The sequence below is a fragment of the Leptinotarsa decemlineata genome, unplaced genomic scaffold, assembly GCF_025532065.1.
Source record: "Leptinotarsa decemlineata unplaced genomic scaffold, Ldec_3_MD MMD2_tig00000008_RagTag_RagTag, whole genome shotgun sequence".
Taxonomy (NCBI): domain Eukaryota; kingdom Metazoa; phylum Arthropoda; class Insecta; order Coleoptera; family Chrysomelidae; genus Leptinotarsa; species Leptinotarsa decemlineata.
In genome coordinates, this window is record NW_027412537.1 from 3,546,432 (window position 1) to 3,567,215 (window position 20,784).

The following is a 20,784-nucleotide window of genomic DNA, read 5'->3' on the forward strand; positions in this document are numbered from 1 at the left end:
TATACTCCATGTCATCAGTTGTACTACTTCCCCTCAAGTGCCTGGAGAAGAATGATTTTGTTTGTTGTTATCACTTCAACTCCTTTCGGAAACTCTCCTTAATTGTACTGTCAATTTCCACTCCTACTTGTAACTAATCTTCGCTAACGATCATAGCAGAGAAGTATTTCCAATAATTACTCGTCAGTTTTTGTTGTGAAAAAGGAATCATTAGTCTTCTCACAAAGGAAAATTCTTTTCCGAAATGCTCACAATTCAATCCCGCTTATATACTTCTTCGTTACCGCGGGTTCTTTTTAAAGAAATCTGATTCGATTTCATTCACTCGCAAAAATGAATCCCAAAGTCTTCAGCGCGAACGTTTCTCACCTGCATTTGTTATCCAGTTCACATGTCAAAATCCCAATTGGTGATTACTTTTTCGAAGTTTGGACTCGACAGATTCAATAGCCTTTGAAATCGATTCTATTCAATAAGTCGCACCATTCTTCCAGAGAATGTATTGAACGAAATTTCCTTCTTTAATGAAATGTCAAGATTCATTATTGACAGATATGATTTATCAAGTTTTTGTATAAACTGTTGTATAAAGTGATCGTTTACAATTCAATTTTTTTCACAAAAGGCAACTTGACAAACCGATGAACTTAATTTTTTTAAGACAAAACATAAGCACTACAGGAGAATCCTTAAGGCACTCTAAGAGCGATACCTGTGCAAAAGTGGAGATTCATGTTGGATATGAATCGCTGGCAAATGGCAATCGTTCCAAATGGCAAAAACCGCGCTTTTTGAAAAACTCTTTGTAGTGAAAATCATACAATGAACTATATTCATTAGTTCTAATATGGATTTTTATCAAGTATCTACCAGTTCATTTCAATAAATGAGAACAATAGATACTCCAAAGTAGTTGTGATCTGAGCTTTACAAAGTATCAAAAATGCTGGAGTGTGTACAATTTTCTGTTTCGGAACAGTGTTCCAAGCTTTTGAGTAGCAGCCTTTGCAATTCCAGTGACATGATTCTGCCAATACATATTGGTGTTCATTTTAACCCTCAACAATTTCATCTAAGCAAAAAGCAGGATTGTCTATCCTGACATTATTATATCCGGTTCGGAGACATTTATCTCTTTGGAGAAAACCGATGCCTGGGTTTTCGTGGCATTGAATTGAACCTGGTTACTTTCACCCCAATTCGAAATCACTTCTAGATCTTCATTAAGATATGCAACCTCCTACTACCGGTGAAGATGCGCCTCCGTAGCCGATGTCCTGGAATCCAAATGAAATGAAGTGTGCTATCGTCAGGAAAGCAATATATTGGATTATTGGCTTACATTGGATTATGAGTCGTTGATGTACAATAAAAAGAGGGTTGTAGGGATGGATACCTGGGGAACAGCAGCGTTGATGGTGAAAGTATTCCAGAGGTATTCATCGATGGCCTTTTGCAGGGAAAGTTTGTTCGAGAATTTGGAAAGCCATACACAAAAATGATTCGACAAGCCATAACATCGAAGTCTATGTTTCTCGATTGCGTTATTCCAAATATAGGTGACATATAATAAAAGGTTTCCTGCTGATATTTGTTTCCGAAAGCCATATCGATGATCACTCAAGATGTTGCAGCCTTCCAAATATTTAAGGATATGGCGGTTTACGGCTTTCTTCATGATTTTTGATATCATTGATAGCAAAGCGACTGGTCTATAGTTATTTGGAAGACTTTTCTTGCCCTTTTTGGGATATGCTGAACGCGAGTAATCTTCCAAGGAGAAGGAAAAACCCCTTCCTGCAAAATACTGCTAAGAGCTCATTCGTGCCCTTTTTATGTACGTTGACGCACTTCATCAGGACCAGACGCCTTGTTAATATTGAGCTGTTTCAAAATTTGCCTGACTAGGCGTTGTCGAAAAGTAATTCTTGGCATTGTGGTTTCTAGTGATTTTTTCTCGTAGAGTGGTTAGTAAGGTCAAATAGTATTTTACAGTTATTGTTTCACCTTCCTCCAGAAAATCAATCACGACTGCTCTTTGGCAATTCCAAAAGTGAAACCAGAACTTTTCAAAAAAATTGTGGATATGGAATTTCTCAAGTCTGGTAGAAACAGAGGATCTCCATTTAATCGATTCCTGCTTTTTGAAATGGCCGCAAAAATTTGTGTAACTTCCAACCATAACACAGCTAGGTTTGCATTAAACCAAGCACAGATAGAAATGTTCATTTTTCTCAAGAATAATAATTTATTCATCAATTCTTTTTCGTCCCCTCCGAAGTAGTTCTCTTCATATGTAATACATTTGTGTCAATCTTCGAAGCATTTCTGATATTAAATTTTTGGAATGTCTTTGAGCTATCTCAGCGATATGTTTTTTTTTCCTCAATCATTGCAAAACGCCGTCCTTTCATGGGTTTCCTCAATCTTGGGAACAGGAGAAAGTCGCAGGGAGAAAATCTGGTGAATACGGGGGCTGAGGCATGATTACAGTGTTGTTTTTCGCCAAAAATATTTTTTCGAAAAGAAAACATGTATTCAAAAAAATCTAAAAATCTGCAGTATAAAATATTAAAATCTATCATTCAATAACCTTGATCAAGAATTTTATTCACTTTCTCATGGGGAAGGTATATTAGTTTTGACTGATTTGCTCAATACCAGTAATATTTGTAAAAAACAAGGGTAAATATTTTCATATGAAACTTTATCATCACTGGCGTTGAAACAGATTGCATATTTATGGCACGCATGTTTCACTGCCAGTAAATTATTTTCCGCTGAACACTGTTCGGGTAATTTCACTCCCAGCGACTGGATTGATCATAAAATGCTTTAATATCATCAGACTTCGCCATGAAATTCATTCATTGTGATAGAAAATTAATATTGATTTTTCCATGCACTGAGCTTGATGTACGTAGTTATCTCTCTGTTATATATCTCGAATCTTCGATTCGTTATAATTTGACGCCACTTCCGCTTCCAACTTATATGTGAAATATCATCATGTTTTTTAAGAAGATATTTATTGATATTTCTTCCTATTTTTATGAGTCTTTCATATTCTGTCAACTATTGGAAGGCTGGAAAACCAAAAGAAAGATTAAATTATACAAGGTTTTACAAGGTTTTATTATCCTATTCGCAGATGACACTACCATAACAGTTTCCGGAAATACTGTGGAGGAGCTAGAAAACAACATTAATTCATGATTTCTTGGTGTGATAGAAATCAACTAAAACTGAACGAAAGTAAAACAGTACATTTAAGCTTCGCGTTGAGGAAAACAGTGAAACTCAACAGCATCCAACATTCGGAAACAGCCAAACTCCTTGGGATGTTTATAGATAAAACCTTGTCTTGGGAACCCCATATCGATTATGTCTGCAAAAAATTGAATCAAGCGTTATTTGCAATACGACAGATCAAAGACGTGCTTACTTTAGATGGTATCAGGACTGTTTACTATTCATTAGCGTACTCACATATGGCTCAAAATGTATTAATGTGGGGTTCTTCTGTGGGGGCAAAACGTGTTTTTATTGTTCAAAAGAGAATAATTAGAACTATCTTTAATATTGCACCCAGGCATAGCTGTAGACCTACTTTCTGCAAAAACAGGAAGCTAACGTTACCTTGTATCTATATATAAATATAAAGCTCTGCTCCATGTGAAAAATAATGTACCCAATCTGAGAGATGAATCCATAGTTCATAACTATGCAACACGAAATAGACATTTATTAACTATCCCAAAACATAAAACATCGATATTCAAGGAATCACTTGCATAACATTATTCAATACGTTGCCTCAAGATTTGCCTCAAGATTTGCATATTATACCATTTAAAAAACAAATGAAGGAGCTATTAACTAATAAGGGATATTATAGCGTAGAAGAATTCTAAGAACGGGATACACTGATATCATGATTATTGCTTTCACTGCATTTGTTTCATCCTAGTTGAAGATAAATTTACTCAATGTGTATTTATGTATGTGTATACATATATGTGTGTATGTGTTATTTTTCATTTATGTATATAGTTAAGTACCTGTTTCAAGTGTCAGATCTATGTTATGCTGTGGACCGTTATTATTGTTTTATATAATTTTCATATTTTTATTTATGACATGTCTTATATCATTGTATATGATCGAAAAGACGAATAAAGTTATTATTATTATTATTATCAATTATACCTAAGAAAATGGCTTTCGCGGATAAGGTTTTCAGTGTCACTATTATTTTTTTCGGGTTTGAAGGCCGTCGATTATTAGAATTTTTTTCCTGGAAGCCAGTTTTCAAGTATGCCCCCTTAATATATGTGAAGTTTTTTCCTTATACGAGAAATTGGGCGATTCGGATATGCGGTTGGTTAACTCGTTCTCGGGCAGACGGAGCGATAACAAATATGTTATTTGTCTTTCGCTTCAGCCTAGTCGAGGAATGATATTCTGAAAGGAATTCGATTTTTAATCATGGCAAGCTGACGAGTGGCCAAATAGCCCGAAACTAACCTGCAAGTGTGTTCCAATAATTGAAAATGGATTCAGGCAGTATCGCCAAAAGCATATGCAGGAATTACTACTGTGAAGAATCCTGCACTGATACCTGTCGGATATAATCCAGCGCACTTTGTGATATTAGCCAGGAGAGTAGTTGTTTTCTGATAGGTGTCAGTCCATTAACCTACGGTGTAGGTGAGTTGAGACTGGCCTGAACGAATTGTTCTTTGAGATAATTTGATATTGCATGTCTTGAGTAAGTGTTTGAAATAGCCTCATTGAATTATTGATACCTTTCAACTTCAAATATTTATTTTTTTCTGTTTGTGAAAATATTAAAAAAGTACATTTTTTTCTAATATGTTTAGATCATCAGCATAAGTACAAATTTTCATTGATTGAAAAACATATGTTCTTTCATCAGCTGGAAGATATGTATACTATTATAAATGTGAAAGTTTGTGAGGATGGATGTATGTTTGTGGCTCTTTTACGCGTAAACGACTGAACGGAGTCAGTTTCAACTTCACATAAATACAGTTTATACATCAGAATAAAATAGGCTATAATTCACAAAGTATTTTTGTAATTTTGGTCATACTATAACGAGAAGTATTAAGTTGGTTGGAAAAATTCTTGTTCCCTTAGAGCCATCTTGGCGTACGCTGCCTATACCGTTGAAGTTGTATACAGATAATGTACCGTAAGAATGTTCATCTTAAATAGTTTTAAGTGAAAGTCCGCCATAATACAATTCAATTGGATACTTTTTTACAGAACACATTTTAGAATATCTATCAAATTCTATTGTCGTTTCAAGTATTTAATACAGGCAAACTTTCTCTTTCACACTGAGTAATTTGGACGAGTCGTAAAAAAAACATGTTTGAAATACGTTTTTTTCCGTTAACCAGCCATCGCACCACTACGAACGACAACCCTCAGAAGTCTAACCTTGTGCGAGCTAAGGACTAACGAGGTCTTACCTCTTAACGTGTGATTCCTAACACGGGTTTGACCATAGTAAGTGAAAATCGAGCGTTCAGCCTGGGGCTTGAACCATCGACTCACATATACGACTCATTGAGCCGTAAGATTGGTCATCTCAAACAGTTCTAAATGAAAGTCCGCGATATCATATATGTACCTCTTATGTGGTAGCTACTATATGTAAAATACTGAGTCATGAATACGATTGAATTGGATACTGTTTTACATTGCACATTTTAGAATATCTGTAATTGGAAAGAATCGTTTAAAAGTCATCATTACCCGTCGCGTGTACTGTGAGGCGACGAGGTACGATGCGCGGGGGTAGAGGGCTGGTCTAAGCAATGAAGCTCCATCGCCGAGAACGCGACCCGAACGCGGGCAGACGCGTGAGGGCTGACGTCGTTTATGGTTGTATTAGTTTTGTGAATTTCTTTATAGGTAACATAATTCGATTCTCGAAGCGATTCATTGCTGAGTTCAAGTGGCATATTTTTTAGATGATGTATTTTTGAAGTAAAAATGTAAATTACTAACTGTATCGCTCTTATATTACTCTGCAGCCGAAGATACTGAACCTAGAATCTTGAAATATGCAGTTAGTATCTTTATATAGCGTGAATAAGCATCAAAAAAGGGAATCAGGAATTTCCATCCCCAAGAGGGAAAAATACGGGTTCAAAGAATGTATTGAATTTCGTCAGTTTTGAAATCGGAAACCTGAAGTATACGAAAACATTCGAAACTTAATGTGATAAACCAAATTCTACGTGGACGAAGCCGCGGGCAACAACTAGTTCAATATGTGACATATTGTATCTGATATACCATAAAAAACGTCATTAAGATGACAATGACATTAATTAGGTCGTTTCAAAAGTTTTGTCTGTTTTTATAAGTCCACTTCAAACTGTTATATCTCAGTGAATACTCATTCAATTTAGTCGAAATAAGCAAAATTTGAATCCGTGCACGTTTGCCAATGTAACACAAGACATGTGATTCTGCCAGAAAAAAAATGGGTGCTCGGAATTTGATGAAATCGATGAACGTCGTCTTTTTCGAATCCTGATTGCTGGTTAGAGAGTAATCAAAGTGCTTGAAAAGATGATAGTCGGCTGACGAGACCTTTGGAAATGATTGTGGGCAAGGCAGAGCTTCGACGCTCAATTCGTTTAATTTTCAGATGGTGATGTGCGGACGTGCGACTTTTTGGAGCAGGATCGAACCTCTTCTGTTGGACAGTGCCGGCTATTGCCGGTACAATTTTCGGTACCTACATTCCATCAATTTCATCACAATAGGATTCTGGTCTGATGGTTTGGCCCGGTTGCAGAAAGTCATAGTGAATCACACCAGTCGTTGACGGCCATACATTTACCATGGTTTTTTTGGTGGGTTTTCGCTTTGGGAAGTGCCTGTGTAGTCCATCGGTATCCAACCATTGACCTGAACGTCTCCTGTTGTCGTAGAGGATCCACTTTTCATCATACGTGACGATCCGATCCAAAAAAGGATCATTTGGGTTCCGCAAAAGCGATTAAGAACAGACATCGAAACGTGACAGTTTCTGGCAATCGTTCAAAACGTAGGGACTCATTTTTCGAGCTTTCTGGCCTTTCCAATACGTTTCAAACCATCAAAAACCACATGAGAGCTGACACTCAGTTGTTCCACAATCCCACGCACTCTTTGTGATCCAGTCTCCACCAGGATCATCAAATCCTCGTCCTGGATTACTGTAGATCGACCACTTTGGGGCTCATCTTCGAGGCTCAAATCTCGGAAACATAATTTTGCAAACCAACATCGAACATTCCGTTCATTAACACTTATATTGCCAAATTTCTGTTTAATTTTTTGTGCTGTTTTGTCAGCGTTTTGATTCAATTTGAACTCATAGAGAGAAGTTTACCAAAAATCGCTCAACCTTATCGTATAGTAATGAGCTAAAAGAATTAACAAAAAACAGCATCAATGTATAGAGTACAAAATATATATTACAGAACAGTACAAAATAAATATTCATCGAGATATGGAGCTACAAAAATACATGACATTGAAACAACCTACATTATTTTAGAAATCATTTGTATGATCATCTAATTACAAACTTATTTCAGTAGAACCATTTTGGTCTATCTTCTGAAGTCTCAGAGAACCATCATGTGACCGATATTTTCCATATACAATGTTTTCCAGGTTGTAATTTTGATTTGTGATTTCAAAAAATGTGATCGAATCCTAATTGTAATAAAAATGTATTCATTTTTGTAAAAATCAATTTTAGTTCGTTCAGAAAATATTCTACAATTCCAGATTTTTTATTTTCAAGGAGAATTCGAATCATTCCCAGCTTCTTTCAATTCAAAGTGAATAATAAAACCTTTCATCCGATTCGGAAACGGATTGAGAACGTCGACACAAACATGATCTCAGTTGGAGAAAATGAAGTTTATTTCTGTCTTAAAGTATATTGGCAGAGAGCTAGCTCATTTTCTACACGCTCTTCATGGTTCAGGTATTCAGGTGATGAAAGTTATTTCATAGTTTATAGATTCATGAATCAGAATCAACTTTGTAGTTTTACTTTTTGATTCATTGAGTTCTTTGATCGAACACGGAAAAATTAAATAAAAATTAACTGCTCATCACACTGCATAACTGTTTTCAGGAGACTAGTAAAAAATGAACGGAAATAGCAACTTCTTGAGCAGCAGTGAAATTAATCATTTTCGTTCAATAAGCGTTCATCATTGTGTCGAGTGAAAAGTGAAGAAAGGATAGTACCTTTTACAATAAAAATATAGTCATATACCTACTAAAGCTATTATAATTTTTCTCATAATCCTAATCATAATTGCCTATAGATGAATATTCCGTATAGACTTGTGTACATCGTCAATTGCACAAATCAATCTAATGCAGAGTAGACTGCTGGTTGACACTGGAAGTCACAGCATTCTGGGAATGACCTTTGACCTTATGCCTCCAACTGTCAACCATGATTTGCCTTATACAGTACTTTTCCCAAGTAGAGATGACTGGATCGTACGAGAGAAGGAAATATCAAGATCAGGTACAAAACACCTTCAGGCTCTGGTGCAGTTGTTTTCAGTTGCAGACCCAGGACAGAGATATAAACCTGCCTAGGGACCTATGCGACTGTATTTCAAGTGGAAATGTTTTATTTTGGATCGTGTGCGGAGAGATTGGTAGAATCCAACCTTATACACAAGTCTATGAAAATTTTCTTGGACAGTCAAGCGGCGTTGGAAGCTCTTGGTTCCTACCGAGCAACGTCTGAATTAGTAGAAATTTGCCAAAAACAACCCTTCTCAATAAACTCAAGATATTGTCTCTGGTCTGGATTCTTGGCCACACTAGCATGGAAGGCAATGAAGCTTGCAACGGAAGGTGCTGCAAGTAGCTTCATCAGACCAGAAACTATCATTGGCATCGCTTCAGGTTTTGCCAAACCAACATTAAACACCTGGATGACAAGAAGATTTAAAGGCAAAGTCTTCCACCCTTCGGAACTTGAAACCGAATAGTCGTTGGACACCCACTGTCGAAACACATTGTGTGTCGCCTCTGTTTGGAAAATCATATACTTTGTATCTGCCCCACTGCGAACCTAATCAGGTTTTCAGAGTTTGGCGGAGCCACACTTTTACCATCTGACCTGGAAGATCACTCACCATACATCGACTTCGTTAAGTAGCTCGGTTTATTTGGTCGAGTTTGAATCAGTGTGAGCCACAATAAACCTATACGGGTTGCGGTATAGGGTCCAATAAACCCACTCAATTTTTATCTAACCTAACCTATATGAAGATTTTTATCAGAATAAACCCAAAAATGCATGTTATTGAGAAATACCTTTCATAAAAGTAGATCATTGTTGAAGTGTTAAAGGGTATTTTCCATCGAACTTCAGTATAATTTTTTCATACCTTCCGAGTCCTCACTATTTTTTCTGTACTTCATTATTTTTTCAGCCGTGGTGTATTGCTCTCCACACGATACTCTACACTTGCCTGATTTCAAATTATTCATGGATGTTATGCGAAGGACTCTACCTGCATACAGTCCTCGTGTGGGCATTCATCTCCCAAAACAATCTCCTAACCGGTATGATGATAATAGGCTGGGGAATTCCCTTGGTGACGACCATCATATACGTTCCAGTCAGAAGTGTTATGGGTAAAGGAGACGAACTGGAAATGTGAGTATTGTGGACTTTATCAATTGCTTGTTTCCGATGGAAAAATATTACACAATCATTATTTATGATATTTCCGTTTGCAATTTTTGAAAAATGTTTTACCTTTTACTGTATTTATCAATCGAACAGACGACATCGAGTGTTTCACAAGGATGCATTCTGGGGCTCTTACTGTTTTTAATTCTCATCCTTGATTACCTTGCCTGGCTGCCAAGTTCTCAAGCACACATCTACCCCCACGGGGTTGAGTGCCCTGACATAAAATCTTCCCCACATATCTACGCAGATGATCTATCACTCTGGTATCTGTAGAGAAGGGAAGCTGAGTGTAGACACACAGCACATGTGACCACATGTGACCCATTGTACATCCTCCCGAAGAATTATCCTCCTAGGTCATCGTCCATCCTGTCCTTTCCAGGAAGGTAAACAGGTCACTAGAAGATATCTCGTTTATATTGGCAGGTGTAGGCCGAACACACACTCTGTTTGGCAACCTTGAGGTGTCTCACGGTGGCCTTCGCGAAGGTTTTGGAAAGTGCAATGATATTCCAGTCGTTGCACAGTGCTTCTTCAATTTTCTTAGGGTTCCCTCCGTGGAGATACACAAGTGCACAAGTGAGAGAGCTTTTCTGCAGGGGTAGTCGGTTCCTTGCCTTTATTCAAGGCGGAGCTCTTGGCTCCCGCCACAGGAAGTGACCTTTGCTGTTGGAGGTGATCTGCTATGTCCAGCCTCATTCCAAGCGGTAGATTGGGGTGGTCATTTCTGTTCATCCCCAGCCACCGCCTCAGATTGAGGTGAGCACTTTTGTCTAGCCTTGGGATTGATTTTTGTTGTTTCTGTTGTTTCATTCAGGTGTGTTCTCACGAGTAGCAGGGAAGAGTTGGTCACCTCTGGCAGAGCCCCGCATTACCAGAGGTAGGCTGATTACAATGAGGTCCCGCCCAGTTCCCCAAGGGGATCGTTCATGACCGCATATCACCCTGCGGCCACTCAGCTGTCGGCACGATTCCTTACACCTTAGCTTGGGTAGGCTGGTTCACGGTGGCATGTTTTGCCGGTGGGGAGTTTAAGTTCCCCTCACCCTACTTATTTCTGCCACTGACCAGGAGTCCGGTGACCCCGTCCGTAAGGACACATTGGCTTCCCGGACAGGGCGTCCAGTCCCCTGGCCGTTCCCCTATCCGCCATTTGGAAGAACATTTTCGTAGTAAAACTATCGTTTGTCTGCAGAAAATGAACTTCGCCCTTCATTTTCAGAAATGTTTTTATTTTTTGCATACAATGTTAAAATCTATATGTATATTATTTGAAAATAATAAAGACCTTTATTATTATTATTATTATTATCTAGGGACGCGCTCAATAGGTAGCCCAACCCACGGGCTACGCAGATGATTTCCAATTATACAGTGCTAGTCAAAAGTCCCCTCCCCCCCTCGTATCTTTGGAACGGGTATACTTATAATAATGAAATTTGGAGGGTGAAAATAAACGGATGTAGGCTTCTTAACTGGTCATAACAGGTGACGCAATAGTCATAAATGACGTCACAAGGCCACTGTGACCAAAAATTTTAAATGGGACCCTATGGCAAGTGACAGCTCGTTTGAAAGGTATTGAAAATACATATTCAGTCATACCAATTTTGTTTGGGTTTCGGCTGATTTTGATTGATAAATTGAAGAAATACGAAAATTATTGTTTCGCATTTAATTAATAAAGATTTTAGAGTACGCCTCTGGTTCATTGTCAAAAAGGTTGACGTGTTTGAATTATCTACTTGTCAAAAGTGTTTATACCTTGAAAATTTACCTAAGCTATTGTTTAACCAGACGTTTAAGTGTTTACATAGGCAAAATGGTACGTACTGTAGCCGACAAAGTAGCAGCTATCTTAATAATTGGTGAATGTAGAAACAATTTCCATGCAGCGGAACGACTGTTTAATGAGAGGTACCCCGATCGCCCTATATCGAGGGTTTATTTGAGGGAGCTTCTTCGGAAGTTTGAAGCATCAGGTAGTGTTCAAGATGCCAAACGATCTGGTCGACCAACAATTAGTGATGACCAAAAAATTGACATACTTGGAGAAATGGTAGTGAACCCTACTTCTTCCACAGCCCAAGTTGCGTCTATCTGTGAAGTCAGTCAAAGGACAGTACATAGGGTGTTGGCTAAAAACAAATTTCATCCATACAAATTAAAAATGGTGCACCAACTTTCAGATGATGACCCCGACCGAAGACTAGAATTCTGTGAAACTATGTCCGATAAAATGAACCAACAACCAGGCTACATACAGACAATTTGTTTTAGTGACGAAAGTACTTTTTTTCTCAATGGAAATGTTAACACTCAAAATGTGAGGTATTGGAGTGACACAAATCCTCACATCTTTCGTGAAAAACATACTCAATTTCCAGAAAAAGTAAATGTTTGGGCAGGTATTTTGGGAAACCACATAGTTGGGCCTCTTTTTCTCAATGCTAACTTAACCGGTGAATTGTATCTGGAGATGTTACAAACTGATATTGAGGCGTTAATTCTTGAAATTCTAGAAGATAATCCAGATGAATTCGACAACTTGGAAATAACGTTTCAACAAGATGGTGCTCCTGCACACTATTACGGTGCAGTAAGACGTTACCTAGATGAAGAATATCGTGGTAGATGGATTGGACGACGAGGTTCGATCGAATGGCCAGCTCGGTCACCGGACCTTACGCCATTAGATTTTTTTCTATGGGGGTACTTGAAATCTAAGGTTTACGCTACAGCACCTGACAGAATTGCCATTCTGAAACAACGAATTGTTGAAGAATGTAGGGCAATTTCCGCTGACACACTGGGACGAGTACGACAAGAGTTTAGCAATAGGATGCATTACTGCCAGGAAGTAGATGGAGCACATTTTGAACACTTATTATAAGAACTGGTTCTTAAATCTTTATTAATTAAATGCGAAACTATAATTTTCGTATTTCTTCAATTTATCAATCAAAATCAGCCGAAACCCAAACAAAATTGGTATGACTGAATAGGTATTTTCAATAGCTTTCAAACGAGCTGTCACTTGCCATAGGGTCCCATTTAAAATTTTTGGTCACAGTGGCCTTGTGACGTCATTTATGACTATTGCGTCACCTGTTATGACCAGTTAAGAAGCCTACATCCGTTTATTTCCACCCTCCAAATTTCATTATTAGAAGTATACCCGTTCAAAAGATACGAGGGGGGGAGGGGACTTTTGACTAGCACTGTATATAATGGGTCATATACTAAGCCATACAATGAATTACTTTGCTAAATTATTCTAGATTTTCGAGTAACCTATAAATACCCAAAGAATCGCGGACTAATAAACATTATGCATAGTATCGCAGCACGGCATATCGATATTCAAAATGAATAGGGTTCATTTTCATTAAGTATTGTTTTGTATAATACATTTAACACATTAACTCGTAATCATTTTCACATTTTAGAGTTTGACCCCCTTCTTGTTGACCACTTGATCTGAAGTTTCGTACACACATTCAGTTTTCATGACAATAAAATTCAATACATTTTATATCTTTGTAACTCCAAGATGGCCGCAGCTACAAAATGGCGGAATACATATTTTTTCACAACTATCTCAATATAGTTATCAAATGACACGGCTTTAGTACAATAGTAGTACACTTTGAAATATCAGAAACACGCAACAAACTATGGCTGGTTATCGTTTTGAGGTTCAACTCAATACACCTCGAACTTCACTGTTCAAGAACTCTTTCATCTGTAGAAGTGCGTTTATGTGGAATAAACTTCCTGAAAACGTTTTTCCAAGTGGATTTAATCTTCAGCCATTCAAATCCAATGTGAATTACTACTCTCGCACAGGCACCGCTCTTAGAGCGTCTTAGGAATTTTCCTGTAGTGCTTGTGTTTGATCCTTAAAAAATAGATCCAAACTCAAGATGACCGCAGCTACAAAATAACGGATTACATATTACCTTGTAATACTGAGGTTCTGAATGAACTAAACAGAATGAGAAGAGTTGAATAACAAAATTAGAAACTAAAGTAAGTAAAAAAAATATATCAAACGGTTCTATTGAAATAAAAGGAAATAGTGATGTAGATAATGTACTAAAAATAATTCTGAAGATCCTAGGTAGAGTCATCACACCACTCACCTCAGCAATCCACGGTATTGATCAGTTGAAAAAATAATAAAATCGTTGGGCGTAGTATTTACATATTTACTCAGGTTAAACTACATCCAACGATTTTATTATTCTTTTATCTGATCAACACCGTAGATTGCTGAACAGAGTGGTGTGATGACTGCTATCTAGAACCTTTCAAATTATTTTTTAGTTTTCAGTTCATTATTTATATCATTGTTCACTGAGGTTTTGCCGTTGAATCTGGTCATTATTACACGAAACGGACTGGTTTAAGTTTGACGATAGTCGTGTCACTAAGTGTTCTGGCGATGAATTGAATACATTGAAGCCTCTGGAGACACACTACATTTTGTTTTATAAAAAGAAGAATATTGGCAGATCAAGATCTTCAGATAATGTGTTGCTGCAGGTTTTTCCGGATTTTCCTGCAGCTGAAAAATCAAATGCGCCACTTGAATCAATGAAGTCGCCCCGGAGTGCCAATCAATTTTGGTTCTTGTTTTATAATTTCGTGATTTGTATTGAACAATCCGTAAATGTATTAGGTACATCAACCAAGTGCTAGTAATTTTGATTTGTTCATGAAATAAATTACTCAGAAACGATTTGAAGCTGCTTTCATTCTTGACCAACAATTAATATTGTTTGTTGAGACAATAGGTACATACCTATATGTATTTAACATTTTATTCTCTTGGAATAATTTACTAGTTCAATCAATGACTTTTCTTTTGTATAATTTCAACAAACCGTATCGATGTTCATAAAAATTGGGACTTAGATTTTACTTTTTCTCCAGTTCAAAGTTAACTGTATGTGACGGGATGAGTTTTCCCTGGAGTGGATCCCCCAGGCTATAAATTCACAAATGCTGGAAAATTGCCATAAAAATATTATTTCAAGAAGAAATATGTGTTTAAGGAACGATGTATTTGACATATTTTTTTCTGTTTGCTACTTGGTATATTACATGTTCTTTCGATATGTGAAGTTTATGAATATCTTTGAGTTGTAGACCCAAAAAATATCGGTCCGTTTACAAAAGTTGACTATGAAATCAACTTAACGAAACGTCGCATTGCAAATTGGTTTATATCAGATCATAGCAAATATGAAACAGTATTGAAAGTTGCTCTGCCTTCTATATATCATTCAAAATGGAGGCGGTAGAGCCAAACAAAGAAATTCGACAATTCAAATTTTTGACGAATATTTTAAAAACAACCACAGATATTCTTGATCTGAACAAAAATGGTTCTAGTTCCCCAAAATAGAAAACATTTTTCCAATTCAACCAATCTTGTAGGTCTTGCTGTACCTACTAGATTCATAACTCACTACCTCGAGGCCAGTTACAAATACGCAAATAAACAATTTATAGTTCTTATATTTTAATTATTTTCAATCGTAAGTGAGCATTGAGAATTTTCTTCAAAATATTTTCTCAAATGTCAAACTTTATCATTAAACTCAAGGTGTTTCAAAATACATAGTTTGTATTGAAAAACATAGAAAAAGCAGATCCTGAAAGTGATAACGAGTATACCTCACCGGATCTTGGCATTGTCCTTGATAAAAGACTCACCTGGAACGCTCACTTGAAAAAAGTTTTACACAAAGCCAGACTGTCTTTATGGACATGTCGAAGGATTTGTGGTAAAACTTGGGGTTTTTAGGTCCCAAACAGATGCATTGGATTTATGTGATGATTGTCAGACCAATGATCACGTATGGTGCAATTCCTTGGTGGCCGAAGGCTTTAAGGCTTTACAGAAAACGGCCCAAGCGAAGCTCTCTGGCTTACTATTCATATTTAAATAATGTATTTGTACCACATCTTATATGAACTTATTATATATATATATATATATATATATATATATATATATATATATATATATATATATATATATATATATATATCTGTTATTGATATTATTACATAGGATTTTATATGATGCCTGGACAACATTATTTTTATTGTGAAACCTAGTTAACTTGCATTCTGTCTAGACCTAGAATTTTATTTATATGTTTGTTTATACCCTTGTATGTTTATATGTATGCAAGTTTATAACTACAATTATGACTTATCCCATCTACACATTATGTAGCAAAAAGGCTCAATAAATCTATATATCTATCTACAGAGACAGACTTGTCTGGCCATCAGTGGTGCCATCAGTAGCACACCGTCAGTGGCCATGAAGATCTAGATCTACCTCCTCTCCACATTTTTCTGGAAAAAGAGGCTAGATGGACTGCATACAGACTTGTGCACATTGACAATTCATTATGCAATCAATCCAATGCAGAGTGCAACAGACTGGTGGAAGTCACAGCATTTTGGAAATGACCTCTGACTTTATGCCTCCAACTGTCAACTACGAACTGCCTTATGAAGTACTATTCCCGAGTAGAGAGGACTGGATCCTGCGGGAGAGGGAAATATTAGGAGCAGATAGTTGTTGGTTCACAGATGGATCAAAAACACCTTCCGGTTTGGGTGCAGTTGTTTTCAGTCGCAGACTCAGGACAGAGTTATCTACCTGCCTAGGAACTTATGAGACTGTATTTCAAGCGGAAATTTACGCGGAGAGATTGGATAAATCCAACCTCACTCACAAGTCAATAAAAATATTCTCAGACAGTCAAGCGGTGTTGGAAACTCTTCGCTCCCAACGAGCAACGTCTAAATTGGTAGCAAACTACCAAAAAACAGATTGTCTCTGGTCTGGATTCCTAGCCATACTGGCCTGGAAGGCAATGAAGCTGCTGACTCTCTTGCAGAGGAGGGTGCTGCAAGCGGCTTCATTGGACCAGAACCTGTCATTGGCATCGCATTGGGCTTTGCTTAACACCTGGATGGCAAGGAGAGTTATGGACTTCTGGCAGAATCTTCCAGGATTGGCTCACTCCAAGGCGTTTTTCACCCTTCTAAGCTTGATTCCAAAGAGTTGTTGGACTACAGTAGGGATGAACTACGATGTCTAACAGGCCTTCTTATAAGTCACTGTCATTTGAATCATCACATGCAGAGACTTGGACGGTCGGAAGACAGTGTCTGTCGCCTCTGTCTGGAAAATGATGAAACTGCAGACCATATGCTTTGTGCCTGCCCCGCTGGCGACCGAATCAGGTTCTTTGAGTTCGGCAGATCCGTACTCTCACCATCTGACCTGAAAGACCAGTCACCGTACAGACTAATCGGCTTCGTTAAGAAGCTGGTTTATTTGGCCGAGAGTGAATAGGTGTGAGCCACAATAAACCTTTATCGGTTGCGGTGGAGGGTTGAATAGACCCACTCACCTCAGACCTACTTACCTCTCCGGAAATTAGTAATGTGCCGAATGCATTGATATTATTCAAGAGTTTGTCAATAGTTAATGATAATATGAGAGTATTTAAAAATTGAACTGGCTTTATATCTCTCTGATTCGTAAGAAGCACAAATCACACAAGTTCAATCACACTAACTGCAGTTTTTGACACATTCAGTTTTCAAACTATTCAATATTTAACAAAATTACCGAAAATAGAAAAAATTGCAATGTTTTTGTTGTCTTATTATGGAATTCAATCAAGTTATTCTTCACAAACGAATTTTATTTCGAAATTTCGCTGATATAAGGTATAAAGATAAGTATAGTATTTTATTTGGGGGAATAAATAATATTTTTGACTAATATGTGAAGTAATATTATGAAGTGATCGTTAAATGTCTATAGAGATCGTCCGACAAAAGTTTCCAGTGAATCAACACATTACCACTAAATATTAACAACCCGCAAAAAGTTTGGTACTGTAGAGTTACTGAATGAAAATAATTTTGAGATCATCTATGAACTTTTTTCAGCTAGATGCTTGTTTCAACTCTGATGATACATAAACAAGTCATTCCTTAGATAAGCTCATTTCAAGTTTTGAAAAAATGTTGCTAGTTTTTTTATTTTTTCGACATGACTATACTTTTTAAGGTTTCTCGCATATCCTCAATACTTCATACTCATTGCAAAACTTTCAGAGAGTTTATAAATTTTTGAAAATTTTTTCAAGGTTCTTTTTATGTTTTTGTAAATTTTGCCAAAAAATATTTTTCATGTTCATCAAAATTTCTTCTTATAATTTGGAGCCTGAGTTTTTGAATGGTAACAATGAATACACTTTTGAAAACTTTTGGTATCGAGACTGCGAATTGGAAAACATAACTTTTGTCGTTGAAGAATTAAACAATGCTGTCATTGATGAATATATTGAAATCAAATAATATAATTTCAAACTGTTAGTAGGATTCTTTTTTGTTTCAAGTGTTACGTTGTTCAACGGGGGTGGAAGAGAAATTTGGTTTTGGAATGAAAGTTAAACCCCCCTTCGGTATATTCCAAAACCGTATTGGTAACAAAAATATTTTTTCCGGTCACTGAAAAGTTTACTCAAATGACCACTCGGCTAGCTCAGCAATTTGGGGGTGAGTATGGAGAATAAATCCACCAAAGGGTGCTGTTCTTGATATTTTACAAAAACTTTATTGAATCTTTAACAGGTTTCAAATAACATACAATGACAAATATCAAGAGAGAATATGCAGTGTTTGTATCAACCCAAAGTGGTTTTGAGGGGTATTTCTCAAAGCAGATTAATGTATATATACATATATATATAACAGAAATGCTTCCGTGCCTGTGTGATCACACCTGATTCGAGCACGTTACTTAACAGGAAACAAGTTCAATAAATCTATCAATAATAATTCTAATCTAACACTGAATCATTTACAAAACTCAGTAATCACAAATTTGATACAAATCAAAGTTACACTGACTGATAAGGGCAAAATAACAGTTTGATGCAGCACTTCTTATGAAATAGAGGCAGCAAATCGTATTAAGGCAAGTCTCTAGTACTCGTAAAGCGTTGAGGATGCTAATGATTACGCAATGTATTGTTAAACAAACTGAATCGGTGTCAAGCACAGCTGCGGCAAGCTTTAGGCATTCATAAAGCTATAATAATTGATCAAGTGTGTTTATATGCCGCGGAATGCAGCAGGATACAGCGGAATGCAACAGGATGCAGCGTGCATGCAAGCTCACGATGGTATTTCCCAGGTTGTGACATGTATTGCATCAGTTAGGCCATAGCAAAAAGAAACGGACTCACCAGAATAAATCAAATGAATAATGCTACTGCTACTTATCATGCAGCTCCGTGATGTCCAACTTAAATGCAATATCTAACAATGGCGGCTGGTGGTCTGAAGCGGTCGTTTCGAGAGGCTAGGGCAAAACACCAAATCCGACCTCTTGTCGGGATCCCGTACCAGCAAACTCCTTGTACTCGTACTCGGGATTCTCGAGTCTTTCCCTTATGAAACCCAAAATACTTTGGAATGCAACAATTTCTCCAAATTGTTAACAAAATTAGGAAAAGACCTCTTGTTTCTTCCTCGTCTCCTCGAACCCCCCCTCTCCCTTCTCCTCTCTTTTTCCCCTCCTCTCATAACCTATTTCCGCCTTTCAATTCCTACTTATTGAAATTCCTCATATAACACTCTTTCTTGCCTTTAGACTTCCTATAATTGATCAAGGTGATTGTTTGAATGTTCATAACGGTCACCTTTTACGTAACACAGCTGCAGCTATTTTATAATTCGCCTGAATCAAATTTTACCGCCAGGAAGTAAACCTGACTAGTTCGGTAGTCGATCTTTCTCGACCGGCTTGCGAACTACGATGGCAGCAAATGACACCTATGACAAAGGCAACATCTAGGTTTTGTTTACTTTTCCAAATGCGTCAATTGAATATCAAAACAGGAATGCCAAGTAAGTATTGACAATTGTAACATATTGGCCTTCCCTCTACACTCATTATTTTCATCTCTTTATATAAATGAATGAAGATATTTTGACTTTTCTTCCTTTTCTGGAGTACCAAGTTTGTTTATAATAATAAATTCCTTTAAAATGTTCTTAATCAAAGGTAGACAACCAACCCTACTTGGCAGTTGTAGTGTGGGCTGCCTATCTGAACTGATATTAGTGTATTTACATAGAATAAAATAGCCCAATGTTACTTGGCGGGAAACCGGCACGTAACACAAGTCCTGATTGAATGATGATTTGGAGCTACTTAGCTGCTGAAGCTTCAGTCATTTTTCTTGAATTATAGTTACCTTCTAGCCTACCTCATTACCTTCTAACCCGACCTAACCTAAAGTTGATGATACTCCATAATTGAAAATCGAATTCCTTTTAGAGTATTATTCCTCGAACCAGGCTGAAGCGAACGACAAACAACAAATTTGTCATCGCCCCATCTAGTAAACGAGATACTAACCAACCGCATATCCAAATTCGCCCAATTTCTCGTATGAGGAAGGAGGGCGCATACTGAAAGACTGGCTTTGAATCAAATTAACTGATCTAAAGCAAATGAACTTCAAACGTTCAAGCCAGTCTCTATATACCTACACAGTAGGTTTAATGGACTGACGCCTATCAGAAAACAACTACTCCCCTGGCTAATACCACGAAGAGCGTTGGATTATATCCGACAGGCGTCAGTGCAGGAATATTCACAGAAAATTACCAGCATATGCAATTGGCAATACAACTGATAGAGTCGACCTTCAATTGTGGAACGGGCACACTTACAGACCGGTTTCGGGCTTATTAGCCACTCATCAGTGCAAGATAGTGACCATCATCGATCTAAAGTCAATGATATTCCACAATTGAAAATCGGAATTCTTTCAGAGTATTTCATTCCTCTTCCGAAGTTGGAGCGAACATCTCAAAATGTCACCCCATCTGGTGGACGAGGTACTAACCAACTGCATATCCGTAATTTGCCCAATTCTCAATAAGGAAGA

At 37.3% G+C, this 20,784-nt stretch overlaps 1 protein-coding gene across 7 annotated transcripts in view; it reads left to right on the forward strand.

The window, feature by feature from the left end:
- Dh31-R (Diuretic hormone 31 Receptor) overlaps nucleotides 1-20,784 on the forward strand; it is a 373,426-nt gene that overhangs the window by 272,562 nt on the left and 80,080 nt on the right. For all 7 annotated transcript variants that reach the window (XM_074170882.1, XM_074170881.1, XM_074170886.1 and 4 more), the window contains one exon: nucleotides 9,507-9,733. In XM_074170882.1, the coding sequence (XP_074026983.1) occupies nucleotides 9,507-9,733 (227 nt within the window). The remainder of the gene's footprint in view (nucleotides 1-9,506; nucleotides 9,734-20,784) is intronic.